The 18,456-nt window shown below is 35.5% G+C and overlaps 4 protein-coding genes across 4 annotated transcripts; 1 reads left to right on the top strand and 3 right to left on the bottom strand.

Annotated features, from left to right (window-relative positions):
- The first annotated feature begins 730 nt into the window (after positions 1-730).
- LOC120117782 (deSI-like protein At4g17486) lies at positions 731-1,826 on the top strand. Its single transcript, XM_039138004.1, has 4 exons — positions 731-932; positions 1,116-1,403; positions 1,507-1,575; positions 1,675-1,826. Exons 1-4 carry the CDS (start codon positions 788-790, stop codon positions 1,824-1,826), a joined length of 654 nt encoding a protein of 217 aa, XP_038993935.1. The 5' UTR covers positions 731-787.
- A 3,241-nt stretch (positions 1,827-5,067) lies between these two features.
- On the bottom strand, positions 5,068-7,376 carry LOC120117781. The gene is made up of 2 exons (XM_039138003.1): positions 7,091-7,376; positions 5,068-5,225 (listed from the first exon to the last, which is right to left on the bottom strand). The coding sequence occupies exons 1-2, from the start codon at positions 7,374-7,376 to the stop codon at positions 5,068-5,070; spliced, it is 444 nt and encodes a 147-aa protein (XP_038993934.1).
- A 1,711-nt stretch (positions 7,377-9,087) lies between these two features.
- LOC120117867 lies at positions 9,088-9,702 on the bottom strand. The gene is made up of 2 exons (XM_039138052.1): positions 9,470-9,702; positions 9,088-9,388 (listed from the first exon to the last, which is right to left on the bottom strand). The coding sequence occupies exons 1-2, from the start codon at positions 9,674-9,676 to the stop codon at positions 9,296-9,298; spliced, it is 300 nt and encodes a 99-aa protein (XP_038993983.1). The 5' UTR covers positions 9,677-9,702; the 3' UTR covers positions 9,088-9,295.
- A 194-nt stretch (positions 9,703-9,896) lies between these two features.
- LOC120117780 lies at positions 9,897-11,085 on the bottom strand. The gene is made up of 4 exons (XM_039138002.1): positions 11,031-11,085; positions 10,760-10,845; positions 10,516-10,662; positions 9,897-10,034 (listed from the first exon to the last, which is right to left on the bottom strand). Exons 2-4 carry the CDS (start codon positions 10,820-10,822, stop codon positions 9,897-9,899), a joined length of 348 nt encoding a protein of 115 aa, XP_038993933.1. The 5' UTR covers positions 10,823-10,845; positions 11,031-11,085.
- Between the last annotated feature and the right edge of the window lie 7,371 nt (positions 11,086-18,456).

Here is an 18,456-nt window from a genome sequence, read left to right as displayed (position 1 = left end):
TTGATGTGATCAGACTTAAAATCATTTTATAATATCTCCATACATCCGTTGCATCAAAATCTTTGAAGAATTCCTCTACAATTGAGGTCTCAAAAGAAAAACTTTAAACATATAGTTTTTAGAGTCTTGTGTCCCTCGAGATGTCATGATCTTTTGACATAATATCTGATATATCAGTATAATTTTTTAGAGTTAAAATTAATTAACAATTGATGGCATCAATCAAATATGTTCATTTTGTCAACCAACAAGTAATCAACGTGATCTTAAATTGACATCAACATTAAGAGTCATTATAATCTTAAATTGATAACATTAAGAATTATTATAAAATCGTTTAATCAAGATAAATAGAGGAATATTCTCCTTTTAAATCAATTTATTTCATCTTGTCGAAAAGCTCTTCTTTTTTTATCACTCTTACTATTTTCGATCTTGCAACCAAAACATCAAAAAAAAAATTCATTTCATCAAACAAATTGGTTGACGATTCCAATATGAGACACGAACATAACAAATAAACGAAGTAACGAACGCAGCAAATTGACGGACATAATTCCGATGAAATAACAGTTTGAACAATACCTTCAAGTTTTCAATCAATCCTAAACTGAATAATCAACGTTTAACTCATGTTTATGAGATTTATAACTATCATTTTTTTATCTCTTTCTCCAGGAAAAAAGAAGAAGCAAACCATCAGCCTTAACTACTACAAAAATTTCTGGGGATTTTGAGAGATCTTTTCCTTGGCAAACCTTTCCTTTTTTCTTTGAGTTTCAATAAAATGAAAATGGGGAAAGCCTCAAATTCCAGCAATGGTGAGAGCAGTAGCAATGGAACCAAAGTGGTTTTGCATGTTTATGATCTTACACACATCAATAATTACTCTTATCGGTTTGGTTTAGGGATTTTCCATTCCGGCATTGAAGGTTTGTTCCCGTTTCTGAATTATGGATGGAACTTCAGTTCTTTGATGTTTACTTAATATCTTTTCCCATGCATTTGTTCTTAAGTTTTGAAAATATTTTCATCGGGATTGTATATGTTGATGAATTTATAACATCTTTAATTTTGAAATTCTTCAGTTTTCATTTCAATCATTATGTATACAGTTCATGGCAAAGAGTATGATTTCGGGGCTCATGAATTTCCGGCCACCGGAGTTTTCGAAGTGGAACCGAAGAACTGCCCCGGTTTCGCCTACCGGTGTTCAATCTCATTGGGAAGCATAAACATGTCGTTGACAGAATTCACAACGTTCATCGAGAAAATGGCTTCCCAGTATTATGGAAATAGCTACCACCTCATCTCCAAGAACTGTAATCACTTCACAGACGACGTTGTTCATAAATTGACAAGCAAACACATCCCCGGGTGGGTGAACCGACTGGCTCGGCTAGGTTTGTCTATCCTTCTAACTCTTTACCAAATTCTATATACGCACATATGTATGCATGCAGACACATTTGAAATCATTAAGTTCATGATTTGTCAAAATTGTAGGTTCTTTATTCAGCTGCATACTTCCGGAAAGCCTTCAAGCAACTAGAGTAAAGAAGGTCGAGGAAGTCGGTATGCTTCCTGTTCTTTGATTTTTACTTTTACGGTTTAGAGTTCAGGGTTTTAGATTATTCTGACACTATGCACGTATTATGATATTTTTTTCCCCAGAAGATGAAACCGATACTCCGCTACCTGCCACCGCCACCGATTCATCTAAAACCAACGATAAGGAAGAAAAGAAGCTGTTGCTGTCCTCAAAAGCCGGAAATTCGGATATAAATTTTGTTAAAGAAGCCCAAAGTGAATGCAAGGAGCCTTAAAAAAAGGGATATTTCCTTCACCAAGAATGCTTTGAAAGGGATCACCAAACTAGAAATAGCTGAACACTGCTTCGAAAGCAGTGGCGGAGCAAAGCTTTGGATTGGGGGCAGTCCGCGGTAGTCCCCTTCGCCCATCCCTTTTGTTAAAATTATACAAAGATGTAACTGGGATATTTATCCGGGGGCAGTTGTCCCATTTCCCAATTCCTTTTATTAAAATTTATACAAAGATATAATTGGGATATTTATCCTTTGGACCCCTCAATTTCAATTCATTTCGATTTTAGCATCATTTATTGTTGTTGATTATACTTTACCCCATAAACTGTATTCTGGTTGCATCCCTGCTCCGAAAGAAGCACCAAACTAGTAGTAGAACATACATTCTTTGGTTTTCATTTGAATGTTTGTGGTATTTTATCTGTTCCAAATATTTTCTTTCTCAATTTTTGAGAAGGTTCCAAGAGCTCCTTGAAAACATTATTATAAGATATTTCGAAAATATAATATTATGCAGTTGTTAAAGGTATCAACAGAATAATCAAAAGATCCTCACCATACTTTATTTTTAAAATATATAAAAATATTAGCATTTTAAATTATATTTTTTAATTTGAGATAGAAAAAAATACAAGCTCGACCTCAAAATAATCCAGTGATAAGGTCATCCTCCTCAAACGTGGTTTCCTTTTGTCACAAACTCAATATTTGGTTGATCAGGTGAACGTACATGTGTCTTCAAGGTTGATAGGGTTTATTTTGTCGGTATTATTTATACCTACATTAATCATATGCATATTGTTTTTACAAACATGTTTTAGGAAGCAAAAGACAAGTGGATTCCTGTGCTGCTCTGGACCACTGTTTTAAGTCTGTTTCTTTCTTTATCAGCGCTTTCTTAATCTTATAACTATTTTCCTTGTACCATTATATATTATATACAAAGGTAGATATTTAATCCGAGTTTAATAAATTTTAATTTGAATAAATTATTTTTGTTTCTGAAAATTTAAAGCTTGAATCAATTTGATTTCAAGGTAAAGCGATCTTTTGATCTAAGATAATATTATAATTATTTTTTATATATTTAAAAATGATTACAATAATATTTATTTTATATTAATAAAAAAATTATATATATGTTTGAATCAGATTAAATTAAGTACGAGTTTTCACCTTGAATTTTAAGTGAAATGAATCCTTCTAAACTCAATTTGAATATATAAACAAAGAAATTTAATTTTAAGATCAATTCAAAATTTCAAATGGACAAAAATCTAACTTGTCACGTGACCTTCAATCTAAGCATAATGGTTTCAACACTCTGCACATTGATTTCTCGATATAGCATATTCGGCAACTTGGAGAATCTCATGTCCTTGAGTATTATTTTAAAGGTAAACTATACAAATGATCACTAATGTTTTAGTATTTTTTTTATTTTTTTAATTAAAGTCTCAAAAATTACAAATCAATCACTAACGTTATCGATTTATTTGGTCACTCAACCTTAACCGCCGTTAACATGCGTGACAGAATGCACATATGAACCATTTAAAGCTTACCTGAATTGGGTTGATGATGCTAATAATAATAATGTTACAGCACAGTGCAAGCATACACTATCGTATCAAAGTAATAAAGTGAAAGTTGTTAAACTTCGGATGTCGAACCCACAAAGAGCTAAAAGTTTACAAAAGATTTTGTGTAAAAGAATAATAGAAATTTGATTGTGATGAGTGAAGACAAAGTCAACATAAAGATAATGAAATAATAATGATAAATGTCAAGCAGTGCTACAACATTCAGGAGAGCAATAGATCAAATATTAAATAGATGTGAATACTATTTGACTATTTCTACTCATCATATACTCAAGATAGTGTATTCATGTGTCTCACAAAGATTAACAAAATTCAATTAACAAGAATCATTCTTTCACTAATTCACTTAATCAAATAGTTAACAATGCTGGACAATGGGCAACATATATTTCTATACCCAACATTACTATTCACAATCACCAAAGCTGCACAAAAGTAGTATGAAAAATCCATAAAATTCATCTCCAAAAATTATAGGAATCACATACATAAAGACAACTTCATCTTTAAAATTATCTCATAAGTACAACAACACATAAAAACAAAGTTTTAATATAAACCATAGTACAAAAATTTAATCCAGGCACCTTATATTCAAGAATCAATATCATCCGAAATATAATAATATTCAACTAAACAACCATCATTCCCCTATCTCTAAAAAAAGATAGAAAATAAAGTTGAATCCTCTTGATTGCCGCTTCTACACGGCGTCACTCCCTTGCTGCTGCTGCACTCCCCGACAGTGGGTTTTAGGCTGTGGAAAAAAATTAGGTTCCAATAGATTAAGAAAATATTGTATTTATAGCCTCATGGTCAAACTTTCCACCAATAGAAAAGTAGAAAATTTTCCTTTTTTCTTCTTCTAAATTTCCTTTTATTTAAAATTCAAATTCAGCCTTATCTTCAGCAAATAAAATTCAAATTCCAGCCTTATCTTCAGTAGCTAATCAAATTCAAATTTTACCCTTATCTTTAATAGCTATCCACTCCTAAAATCTCTCTATTTGTCTGGTGACGCATCGAATGCTACAACAACAACTCAATAATTCTATCTCGTATCAGCTCACAACAACACCTACAACATCAGATAAAGTCACAACATCATAGTAGTAAATTCACAACAAAATCATCAAAATAAGCCTGAGTATCAACAATCTCTCCCAATATGCAAATAATGTAAAATATGCTAAAATTATTATAAATGTGATCCTAAACATACTAAATTTCAAGCTTAACCTAAGTAAAAAGGCTCTACATAATAACTTTTTTAGATAGTTGTCAGTTGACTGCTACGTGGGAGACCCAAATGTCTTCAACTGACACCTCTCTACCTTTAAATAAAAAACTCAATCCTTAAGTTTAATTTAAGATTTTTTTTATTCATATCTCGTGTTTAAAAATTGTCAAAAAATTATAAGAAAATTCCCAATAAGGTGAAGATAGAAGACTCCATGGATGTTCCACTATGCAATTGTGAATATCCAGCTAAGGTGAACACCACTTGGTCGATTGAAAACTGTGGGGAGAGGTTCTTTGGACCCAAGGATCCGTGATCATCCCCTTCTAATTTCATTCCTCCACCACAGGTAAATAAGTAAAAGTCTTCTAACTCATCCCCTTTATTGGCAAGCGTATTAAGTCTCAATTCCAGAGAAGAGATCCTCTTCATCAGGGAGAAGATTTCTAATAGTCTGTGCCTCAATTTCTTTCATAGATTTGTGAGGTTCCTTTTCATGGTGTAAAGCGGCTTTACTAGCATGTTGATAAGATAGATCATTCCCCACTAGTCTTACTGCATAAAGATAAAAGCAAAGTAAACCGCATATGAAAATTTATCAATCGTACAGTAATTAGAAAAAGCTACGAATAACCAGGTAAAAAGAAGAAAATAGTGCATAGTGAAAAAATACTTCGAATTCATCCGATTGAAAATTGCCTTAGTAAATAGGAAGTACGGAAATATATATGTGAACAGATCAAGACAATGGATGAAGTTAACATGATTCTTATTAAAACAACCTCATACTTTCTTTGAGAGTTATGTTTATGGTGGGAAACAATTAAAGCCATGAAATATAATGGCAATGAAAGCATCAATACTAGAGAAGTAGGGAAGAAACACCGCATACATGGAATGCAAGTATGTACATGTTGAAAACTACCATACTGTTTGCTATACATAGATAATAATACTTACATTTTCTACTAAATATTTCATACAACGAACTTGAAAATAAACCACTTTCATGGTGGATCACGTTGGCATTACTGTTGTATGTATTAAAGTTCACCACTGGTGCACATGCATATTTGACGGTGCTTTTGGATGATGATTCACTTAATTCTATGAAGGCTCAAATAAGTTGTTAATTCCATTCCAATTGCTGTTGAATTTTCCTTCTTTCCATCTCTAGTCAGATTTGATGGAGAAGAATGAACCCTCTTGTCTGCAAAGATCAGAAGCTTTTTCAAAGATAGGGAGATAACCATGAACAAATTTTGCACAGAACATAGCTTATAATATTTTCATTCAAAAGATCTGAGATTTCTAGGTAATACGTTAAAAGTGAACTATTCCACTTATCTTTGTAAGGCATATACATTTGTAAGAACAAAAAATTATGAATGATTTCCAAATACTCATATGTGACACCAACAAAAATATCTGTAGTCACATATGATGAACTCATTAGATAACAATAGATAACAAAACTTTCGACATAGATAACAAATTCTCCAATGACAATTTAGTGCTTCAGTCATGTAAGGTACATCAATAGTCGAGCTTTCATTAAGAATAATTCAAGCAAATTTACGCATAATAATTTAAGTAAATTTATGCATTCTTTTGACGAATGCCCCAAAGAAGATACCTCACATTTCCATGGTACAACTTGAATTGTAAATTTAATCATAAATATGCTTAGCCCTTTCTTGTTGAATTGTAAATACATTTCCATGATATGTTATTTCTTTTATTAAACTATTGATTTATAATTTTTTAACAATTTAAACAAAAGAGATATAAATGAAAAAACATTTAATCCCCAAATGTGAAGAGTTGAAGACATTTGAATTTCAAACGTGACCAAGTAAGTTTTAAACAATCCAACTATGCATTCTGTCACGCATATTAACGACGCATATTAACGGCGGTTAATGTTAAATGACCAATTTATAATAAATTGATAATATTAGTGAAATATTTGGAACTTTGAAACTTTAATGGGTAAAATGATAATTTATCCAAATATTAATAACTATTTGTATGGCTTACCTTTATTTTGATAAAAACATCATCGTTATCTTTTTCATTTTCGATAAATTGTTTTGTTTAATATGTTAAGTTCAAACTTTAAATCAAATGCTAATACATAATAGTTTGAAGATAGTTTTATATACATCAACGTTTAATTATTACAATTTGGCATCAGTATCTTACATTGACATCTTGATCCAAAGAGAAAAAAAAACCATCGACATCAAGAATATTATTATATTTTCTAACCTAGAAATGAAAGAAAAATATCAAATATAGTCCTGAATCGCCGGCGAATCATAGATCGGAACGATCTTTGAAATCGGAAGCGAGTCTAGAAGCGATAGCTGAATGGTACATAGCGTCGTGAAACGACTTGGTGTTCGTAGTCATCATACGGAGCTGCCTTGCCTTCTCCTCCGTGAAGCTTCCCGAGGTAAACTTCGATCTCGCCGGCTTTTGTGCCGTTTCCGATTCGAGTTCCCTTTTCACTTTGACATCAGTTTTGCCATCGGAGTCAAAGTAATCGGGCTCGGAGGACCATCCGAAAAGGGGGGTCCACCAGCTGGCGGATGAAGATGGGGGAGCACTACTTTTCCGGCTGTTGGGATCCTGTTTCGCCCGACCGGGAATACCACTGGCGTAGATCCCGGCGAGACGAAAAGAGAGGAGATTAGTAGCCATTGCAATGATTGATTTGAAGGGATTATAGAGATAAGACTTAGGGTTTGTGGAATTCTGGGGAAAAAGTGAAAATGGAGATGGAAGAATTTATAGAATGGTTGCCCACTGATGCAAGAAAGATAAAAGAAAAGGGAAAAGATAACCGGAAGGTGCGTTAACGGATAAGATAGACACGTGGAGGTGACACGTCTGGTACTTTTTTCTTTTTTACCGAATACTCCGGTCATTGGGTCTGGATCCATGGGCCAATGTTCATCGCTACAGTGTTGGATATCTGCAGGCCAATTTCTACTCCTTTGATTCGTATTATTTCTGGGAATATAATATAAAGGTAAGAAAACCAAAGGCGACTTTTAATTTATTGGGCCATTAATGTTAACTTGTAGTGCAGGAGACAAATTTGAACATGTGAAAATCTTTTAATGTTGGAAGCATTCAATCAAAGAGCGTTACCAACGCGTAGTCAATTCGCATGGCAATGACATTCGTTAATCTCTCCAGTGGTCCTGCTGCCCCTGTCCTTATCGGGTTAGCAGTCGACTCCGTCCTTTTGTTACCACAAATTGGCCGTCTTTAAACAGTTGACAACAAGACGGGCACCGCGTTTGGACTGTCGTCGAGAACTCAGGACTTGCTTGCATTCACGAGTATCCTTCTGGTTCCATGGCCTCCCCTGGTTCATGGTTTGTGTTTCAAACTCTCAATCCAGTCGCATGTTATATGAACAAGTAATTCCGATAATAAGAATGCAAATATGTACGTGTTGGGTGAGCCCCCCAACATCGGTGTTAATTTTGGACGGGTTTATTTGCGGTCAGATAAATTACTTGGCTAAATTATTGTAAGATCATGATTGAGTTGGATTATTAGACCTTTCTGCTTTTAGTTACCCTGTAGATGGAACTTGACTATGGTCAGGTCACTTTGTAAGTAGCTATAATATTCAACTTTTCATCTATAAAAATGATAGTCTTAATTAGAAAAGGAAAAATGGGCTGGAAATCGTGATGAGACCGAAACTCCAGAAAGGGCTTGCTCAACATCCACCGCAATTACTGAGCAATACAACTACGAATGACATTAGAATGTGAACATCATGCAGGTTAATGATGGCTACATGAGTTGTTTTAAATGTTGTAATTTACCTGGAAGCAAATTCGATAATACCTCTTCACTCATTGCAGACACCACATTCTGATAAACATAGGTTCTTAAATTTATGCCTAATTAATGAGTTAGGAATTAATATTCATCTCAATTCGTTTAAGTTCTGCTGCATGTATCAAATGTGAAGATGGATGAATCAGCCAAAGCTTATCAACCATGGCTAATTCTATCGAGAAATGCGACCAAAAGAATCCGATCATGTTATGCTAAAATTGAAAAGAAATATAAACCACATCCATGTTTCCTGCATATTCATATTCAACCTCCTTAACAACGTTTTCAAGGAAAAAGAAGTTTGGCTTGTATTGCAATTCAAACCTTTTATCAATCTTATCTGGAGATCAGATACCCCCTGCAGCATGATTCAGCTTCCAATATACATATATATAGAAAATAACTAAAAACAAACTACTACATTAGAACCATTTATCTACACTAGGGTTTTCATACGCAAGGTATATTGGGTAGAATAATATAACAGTAGCTGATTTGGTTATTAGACAAACATCAATACATATATATATATCACTGCACAAATTATTATGCACCCCCTGCCCCCCGCCATGGTCAGTTTACCGCGTTCACAGTCAGTCGGCTATAACCATGTAAAGACTTCAAAGTGAGATTTCTATAGAAAAAGGATACCCCCCCCCCCAACTCTATTTGACAAAATGGCCAAGCAACCGGCAGATTTTTATCTTTTGTGTTCTGAATAATTTGAAAGACTCACCTCAAATACCAATTTCTTCACACTACAAAAGCTTCATCATTTTCAAGCGCTTTTCATGCTCCGGATCAAGTTTTGGTGGGGTATAAGAGCCGTGAAGGTCCTCCACTATGTACTCCTGCAAAAGACCAATGTGAGATTTAAACAGTAGTAAAAGGCGCAAAGATATAATTATAAAGCTATCTAGCACAATGTTTACCTTAGTAAGCTCCCTCTTAGTAAGAACGTGGTAGTGTTTCTGCCAGATCCGCTGAATTGACATGGTGGCAGCTAGGAAACCGTAAGCTATCCCCAGAATGGCAAAGATCACAACGAAAATCATCACCAGTTCAAAGCATGCTTCCATAGCAGCAGGAAAGCAATCCAATATACCCCACCCATAACAGCAATTCTGGCATACAGCCATTCGCGGGTCATTGCTATTGAGGGAGGAGCAATCCAATATGAGACTGAAAAGTCCGAACAACACAAAGAAGACAAGCACCCCTGAGAAACATGGAAAACATTATGAGTTTATCATCTTACCACACAGAAATTGGCATATGCCGCTGAACTTATGCCTTAAACACTATCAATGTACAAAGCAATGTTTACCGGCAGCATAACTAGAAAAAGATTGGAGAAAATCAGGGAAGCTTAACTATGCAATAATAAAATGGAATAGGGTGGTTTGACAGTATTCGATCCCAACCATAACTGAATGACTTCCGGAAAGCCCCATCTTTATCCATGACATATGCGAAGCCTCCCATTGCAGATATCACCTGAAGAATAGATAAATCCAACATAGGATGACAATTTCAAGGGATGAACCAATCAGACAAGTTTGCTCTCAATCTTTCCGAGTTATGCATGACTAAAAACTTTGATAAGAAGATACTTGTATCAGCCTCTTCCAGTCTTCCAGGGTCACTTGATTAACTTTCCCCCTTCTTTTTCTCATAAATAGGAAGGCAATAGAAGTATGAAGTTTGTGGGGGGTTAGGTATTGTGATGAATTCATCTGAATGGTAGTGCTAAAATGAGGCTTCATGAATCCAACAACAAAATATAGATCAAAGTCAAAGGAATAAGAAATTGCAGGGTTTTCCAGAAGTTGGTGCCGCCTTAATACAACACGTAATCACCATATACAAATATCATAATCAGCAATAAAAGACAGATAAATGCAAAGAATAAAAGGTGGTAGACTAACATGCATGTAATGGCCATATTAGCCTGATGAATGTAAAAGTAGAAGCTTACAGTTTGTACAGCCAAGAACACAAGAAAGACATCTCTTGCCACAAAAAGTCTGAACTTTATTTTACGCCAAGAGTTGTCCTCAAACAATTCAACTCGAAGATGAAACTGAGTCATGCAAGTCGTGCAATGGGAGAAAGCAAATCCTTCATATCAAAAGAGGACGAAGAAGCTCACATTAGACCAGTTACTAACATATTCGATAACTGAACCTTCACATTCAGGTAGAGAAACCAGCTTAATTTACCTTTACCGAACGCCAATGATCAAGGCAAGCACGATGAACAAACTGCTGGGTGCCTTTGCACATACATGGAGATATTAGTTCATCATCTACAAAACAACAATCAGTTCAAGGTTTGAATATACATACCGATCATGTAAAATCATCCGTATGCCAAAACTCAATATCAAATATTTTAATATAACTACATTCGCAATTCACAAACTTAAGCTAAAAAATTAAGATCAATAATTAGAAACAAAAAGGAAAATCAAAGGACAGAATAAACCCTTACCTTCTTCACCATCGCATTCGAGGCAAATGCGGCAACAAGGAGCAGAACCATTCTCAATAGAGAAAATAATCTCAGTGACCAAAAATGCCTTATAATATACGAATTTAACCAACTTTTTTTGGATTTGCCAAAAATGACCAACAAATTCGCAACGCGAATTCCAATTTCGCAACCCAGTTTCCAATTTCGCAACGCGAATATGTAAATCGCATTGCGATTTTCCAAATTCGCGTTGCGATTTTCCAATTTCGCAACGCGATTGTCAAATTCGCAACGCGAAAGTCAAATTCGCAACACAGAAGTCAAATTCGCAACGCGAAAGTCAAATGTTTTTACGCGAAACACAATATTAATTTCGCAACACAAATGTAAACAGTATTATCGCAAATCATCTCTAACCTAAAACCCTAAAGCACAACTCAGTCTCATCTCCATCTCTCACTCTTTACGGCGACATCTGTCCCCATCTCCGACGAAATCTGTCCCCATTTCCGACGAAATCCGTCTATCTCCATCTTTCAGAGCAACCCTCACAACCATTCACGGTCAGAAATGGAAAATCAACCACCGAGGGTTAGTTTTTTAATTATTTTTATTTTGAAATTTTTGTATTATTATTAGATTAACCATTTCACTGAGATTGCTAAATTCATTCAGTTGCTGCCAATACTGCTAAACTGTTTAGTCTTTAACCATGTAAAGTTAGTATTTGTCTTTGTTTTGTCTTTTTGTTGAAGAAACCCTAAATCGTAACACCAAATTCGCAACGTGAAAATGAAAATCGCAGCGCGAAACTAAAATCGCGTTGCGATTTTCATTTTCGCATTGCGAATTTAAGTTTCAGAAACTTCTTTTATTCTGCAAATTGAAACTTGAATGAATTGCATTTCTTCAACAAAAAAAACAAAGACAAATACTAACTTCACAGTGTTGCTAATTTAAGTTTCAAGAATAAACTACTACTCTTTATGTTGTCTTTGAACCTGCACTAAACCTATATGTTGTCCTTTTAAATGTTTATATAAGTGCTTACTTCTGGAATGTTATCTGATGCATTTTGTGAACTATGATGGAATAATTACTTGGGTGAATACCGTGCTAGTTTGAAACATATTTGGCTTTGTTTTCACTGTTTAATATCATGTCTATTTATAGTGTATAATTTGTAGTTTTTGGTATATCTAACTTGGTATGTTTATTGTTTTTGTAGAAATTTTTTTCGGCTGCATTGACCTTAAGGAATAAATTAAGCCTAGCCACTAAAATTGCGTCGACGCTTACACCTCTACAAAGAAAATTGTTTGAGGATACTTGCTTCGGGCCATGGCTGAAAGTGCAACATACGGGTGGAGATGTTATGTTGACACATTTGTTTTTTCAGACCATGACTAACGATCTACCCGAGGGGGTACAACGTGGTGATGAGGAGATATGGTTTCATTTTCCTCCGGCACCGGCGTATACTTGTTTTGGGTGGGAGGAGTTTTGCTTAATCACCGGTCTACGCTTCGGACACGATGATGTAGGTCGGTACACTAGTCATATCGCCCGCCCGTCATGGTTATATCGGGTTTTTCCTGGGCTGGCAAAGTCGAAGCCGAGTATAATCGTCGACGACTTGAAGAGATTATTTGATAAAGATGGTTTTACTCGGATGGATGACATTGATGTTGTCCGAGTATGTCATTTATTACTTTTGCATGCCGGCTTTTTAGGCAAAGAGGGCAGACAACCAATCTCCGAGGACCTAATATTATTGGTAGAGGACCTAAATGCATGGAACCTGTTTCCGTGGGGTTCATATCTATGAAAGCTACCTGGAAGAAGTTGTCGTCTGCCTTTGAGGACCGAAAAAGTTTACGGGGCGATGGTTCTAAATACACTTTGACAGACTTTACTTGGGCCTTTAAGGTAAGAATTTCTATATAATGTTTCCAAAATTATAATTAATTATTTAACAATTACTAATGTTTGTGTATTATATTATTTTGTAGATTTGGATATTTGAGGCTTTCCCCAGCATACGGACATATGCGATAAAAAGATCAAATGATATTCCTAGGGCTATTACCTGGAAGAGGATCCGCATGTTGGATTGGGAAGATTTACTCCCATATACGACGATGAATGATGTAAGTTAACACAAATAATATATGGTATATATAAACAAGTTATTACTAGTACAAGTTTAACTTTGTTTGAGCTTTTATATTGTTAGGAGGCCAACTATCCATTACAGAGGCTGAGCTTGTCACTGATTGGTGGCAAGCTAGTAAGCGATTTTTTGATGGGACGGATGATGAGCACCCCCTATTTCGAGAGCCATCACCTGATCGGGCCGATTCTACAGCTCGACACCCAGAGCCATCACCTGATTGAGCCTCTTCTCCACCTCCACCATCACCTATTCCATCACATCATCGAGCCTCTTCTCCACCATCACCTCATGATAGGCGACCGACAAAGAGGCCACGACATTTATCTCCCTGCTCTCCACCTCCACGGGATGAGTTAGGGAAATTACGTGATGATGTCGGTGCTTTGCATCATGAGGTCGATACTTTACATGAAGATAATGGTGCATGGCGTGATGAGGTTCGATCTTTACGTGGTGAGGTGGATTTTTTACGCGATGACAATGGTGTGCTACATGGTGAGGTATCTAATTTACGTGATGAGGTTGCCGCTCTACGCGAGATTGTTTCATCGTTACAGAATGAGGTTCATACTCTACGCAATGAGGTAAATTTGTTTAATATTATACTAAAAATGCAAATAATATTTTTTCGGCATTATTTATTTACTGATTTATGAATTAATTATTTTCAGCGGCCCGATAAGGTAGATGTTTTACGTCAGGTTTTTCTTGTACGACGGGGTTCACGCATCAGACGTCGTGCACGTGCCATTACGTCTCTGTTCACCCCACTAGTGCCAATACTCCGTAAGAAGAAGCCCGATGCACCTATCATCATTCAAGAGGCACCTCCTATCGTTCAAGAGGCCCCTCTCATCATCGAAGAAGTCCCTCCCACCGTTCAAGAGGCCCCCGTCATCATTCAAGAGGTCCCGCCCGCCGTTCAAGAGCCTGATGCATATGGCGTCATATGTCGACATATTGATAAACCCCCTCGTGTGCCCGATATGATGGATGCAAGGCTTTCGTATGTGTTACCGGCTAGTACCATTCCTCAGCAGAAGAAGGAAACACTACCGGACACAATTACGGATAATACCCTTTGGGCTAAGACCGTAGTTGATTTTTATCTACATGAGCGGAGCAAGGGGTGTTATTCTGACCTATGCCAAATCGACGATGTTATTCATTTGTTTCTTGATCGGTCTTGGTGGGGTGTTTTATTAGGGGTTGAAGATAATGACTATCTCGAAGGGGTGGTAAGTCTTATATTCTTCTTATATTGCATTTTGATTAAATTTTTTTAAATTATTAATAAATTGACTAATATATTTATTTTTTTTATAAAACAACATATTGATGCATGGGTGTCACGTCTTCTAATAATAAGGAAATTGAAGAAAAGAGGCACTCGATGGACTATTATGCCGACGTCTTTTCACACAGCTCACTTGAAGGATCAGAGAGATGCTTCATATAAGTTGACTAATGGAAAAACTAAACTTTATCTTGCGTGGTGGGAGGTCGATAAGGTTAGTATTTTTTTTGAATATTTTAAAGGTTTTCATAAATTTTATTTGATGTGCACAATTATTTATGATTGCAGGTGTTTATACCTGTTTTGGAACATCGTCATTGGCTTCTCGTCGAGCTTCAGCTCCCATCCTTGAAGACAATGGTATATGACATCATGTTGAATTACATACCATTGTCTGATTTGAGAGATATTATTACAAAGGGATGGAGCGATCATTTGGCTAAATACTTGAACGCGATTGATTATTGGACAAATTCTGGAAACAAGAAAACCAAAGAAGTTCAAAATTACAATGATCAGAGATGAGACTGCGCCACAACAAATGCAGAGAGCCATAGGGGATTGTGGTCCTCTCGTATGCTTGTGCTTGGAACATTTGACGACAGGAAGTATACAGTATCTACCTCCCACAGATAGAGATAGAGCTGCAGTAGGCTTGTGGTTTCGACATTATATAGCCAGATCGATATATGCGAGACGCTGCCTACCTGCATCCGCGTGCTGAAAGTTGTACATAAACAATTGGTAAGTTTGAGCAAGTGTTGTTAACATATATACTCTTTAATTGGTTTGAAAAATATTTGGTTAAGTACCTAGAGTAATTTACTGTTTGTTGGTTTTAGATGTGTAGAAAGTGTTGTTTGAGCAAATGTTTGGTTTCTGCAGGTTAATCCTGAAGTGAGCTGCGTGAAATGTATTTGTGCATAAACAACAGTCTGGGGTACACTTTTTTTTCTTTGTTTAATTGAATTTTACATTGAAAGTTGATTTGTTTAATTGATGAGGAAATAAGATTTATTTTTTGATTAATTGATTTGTAAAAGTTGATTTGTTTAATTTGATTTGTAAATAAGAATTATTTTTTTGCTTGTTTAATTGATTTGTTATTTCTAAAAAATTCAATCTGCATTATGTTTGAAGGCAAAAAAGACATGTTGAAGGTACAAATTCGCAACGCGAAAGTCAAATTCGCAACGCGAAATAAGCGTTGCGATAGTCAAATTCGCAACGACGATTTTCGGTCTGTGAATTTGACTTTTGCGTTGATCGCAACATACAACATCAAGGTATATACAACATCAAACACATTCCAATCTATAAATACAAGCTAAGAACACCACAAAGTCCATGAAAAGCATCTAGGAAACACCTTTTAACAACGTTGTCAATTGAGTTTGCCCTATCAGATATGATTGTCAGATTACTAATAGGACCTATGTAATCCCTAAGATGTCCCATAAACCATGTCTATAAATCAGAGGTTTCAGATTTGCCAACCCCGTAAGCTATTGGCAATATCCCATTATTAGCATCCATGGCTACTGCTAATAAGTTTACTCCAAGGTATCGACCTTTCAAATGTGCTCCATCAACTATAATAACTGGGCGCATGCAAGTAATAAACGAACGAATCTACAAAATCATATACACAAGAAATATAATCATTTAAATGTGAAATGATTGCAACTAACAAAAATGAGTCAACAAAATTATAATTATTTACTAACCGCAGCACCAATGGAGATAAACAACAACTCAAAGCGTCCATCTCTATTTGTTTTGATATGAGTTACCGACCCATGATTTTTCAGCTTTAAATTATGACAATAAGTCGACAGTTGGGCAAACGATGCTTCTGGCGACCCCCTCAACAATTCCAAGGCATAACATTTGGCTCTCCAAGCTTGAGAATATGAGATACTAATCTTGAACCGAACATTCATGTCAGTCATAATTTCATGTCCCCGATATACCCTTCTATTCAAAAACATTAACTCAGCCAGAAAACCACCCAACACCTTTTTGTTTGCCTGTCCATGGTGAGAAAAAACTTGGGTTCTTGAACATGTATGTTTATCAATAAAAGTCCTAACTTGAAACATTTTGCAATCTTTTATCCTCTTTGCAATCATACGCCACGTACAGTTTTTGTCAATCATACACCTTGTTTCGAAACGATCTTTGCTTGATTTGTTAACTCTTAGTTGATAGCCATCTTCCACACATTTCGTATAGAAAGCTATCTTCAAGTATTCCTTTGTATTAAAACAATCATCTTTCTTGATACGAATAACTTTTGTGTAACAATCAACTGATATCTTTACCAACTCTTCTTCTGGTATCTGAAGTAACTCTGACATATTCCAGTTATACTCCCGTGGCATTTTCTTCTTTTTCCTTTCTTCGGGGACTTCTTCTTCTTCTTTTTCTTCTTCAAGGTTATATGAATTACAGAATGGATGTTCAACATGTTCATTCACGGTCGTAACTTCCTCCTAATTATCATCAACAACATCTTCCTCGGCAGCGGCTGTTTCATCATCAAAATTCGGGTATTGACCAATATCAAAATCATTACATGCATAGTCTGTTTCTTCTTCCATCACATCATCAAAATCCTAGTATTGACCAAGATCAAAGTCCGGGTATTGACCAAGATCAAATTTCGAATATTGACTAGTACTCACAATTTTTTCTGTTGGCTCATAATCGTCTAACTGGTCAATACGAAAACCGGAATTTGGTGCTGAAAGTTGATTGGGATTTGGATTAGGAAAAGGTTGTGGGTTTTGAGATTGTGTTTGATTTTGTTTTTGGTATTGGAAATGTGGTGAAACAAAATTTGCTTGGTGATGAAATTGTGGTGGAACCATTAAATTTTGGGTTGAAGAACTTAGTTGATTACTACCCGCTACTGACCCAACTTCACTACTTCTAGGTTCAACAACATACAATGTAACATCATCTTCTTGTGAAACACTAATGTAAGCAATGAATCGTTCAACATCTTCATTGTCGGTTAACAAATAAATTTTACATTTTCTCAGATAAGATAGTCTAAATCCACTTAGAGGCTCTAAATTCAATTTCTTTGCAACACGTAACATTAGAGTTTCATAAGTTAACTTTTTTAATGACAGTTTTAGTTGAAAATTCATGGGTAAAGGCGCATATTGTAAAACACCATGAACATTCTCCCATGACCCTCCAAAACACAAATCTATCCAAACATGATCAACATTAGATGATTTCATTCTAAAAATTATAAATTAATTTACTAAACAAACGGGCTATAAACTATATATCATCACTAACTTAGAGAAAAACATACCTTTATTAAGTTGATAGTTGATAATTTGGGAGAGAAATCATTGAAAAATTATATTGAAATAAAATTATGTAAAAAAAATATAGATGGGGAAGGATGTCGTTGGATATAGGAACGGATGTCGCCGGAGAGAGTGATAGATGGAGATGGAATGAGTTGCGATTTAGGGATTTAGGTTATGAGTTGTTGTTGCTGCGTTGTTATATACCCAAGACATTTGTGTTGCGAAACTAAAACCTGTTGCGAAATTAAATTCGCGTTGCGAATTTGAAATTCAGTTGCGAATTTGACTTTCGCGTTACGAATTTGACTATCGCGTTGTGAATTTGAAAAATCGCAACGCGAATTTGAAAAATCGCAATGCGATTTACATATTCGCGTTGCGAAATTGGAAACTGGGTTGCGAAATTGAAATTCGCGTTGCGAATTTGTTGGTCATTTTGACAAATTCAAAAAAAATTAATTAAATTCATATATTATAAGGTATTTTTGGTTACTGAGATTATTTTCTCTTCTCAATATTTTCACTCGTAATCTCACTCGAACTCTCCGGAGAAGATGGATCGATATGGTTTCCTAAAAGAGGATCAGAATCACTAGGGTTTCGAGTTTCTGCCGGCTCCAACTGCAATTCACCCTCCAT

The sequence above is a fragment of the Hibiscus syriacus genome, unplaced genomic scaffold (assembly GCF_006381635.1).
Source record: "Hibiscus syriacus cultivar Baekdansim isolate YM2019G1 unplaced genomic scaffold, ASM638163v2 tig00110321_pilon, whole genome shotgun sequence".
NCBI classification, from domain to species: Eukaryota; Viridiplantae; Streptophyta; class Magnoliopsida; order Malvales; family Malvaceae; genus Hibiscus; species Hibiscus syriacus.
The sequence above is the reverse complement of the archived record's forward strand: the minus strand, read 5'-3'. Positions and strand labels throughout refer to the sequence as shown.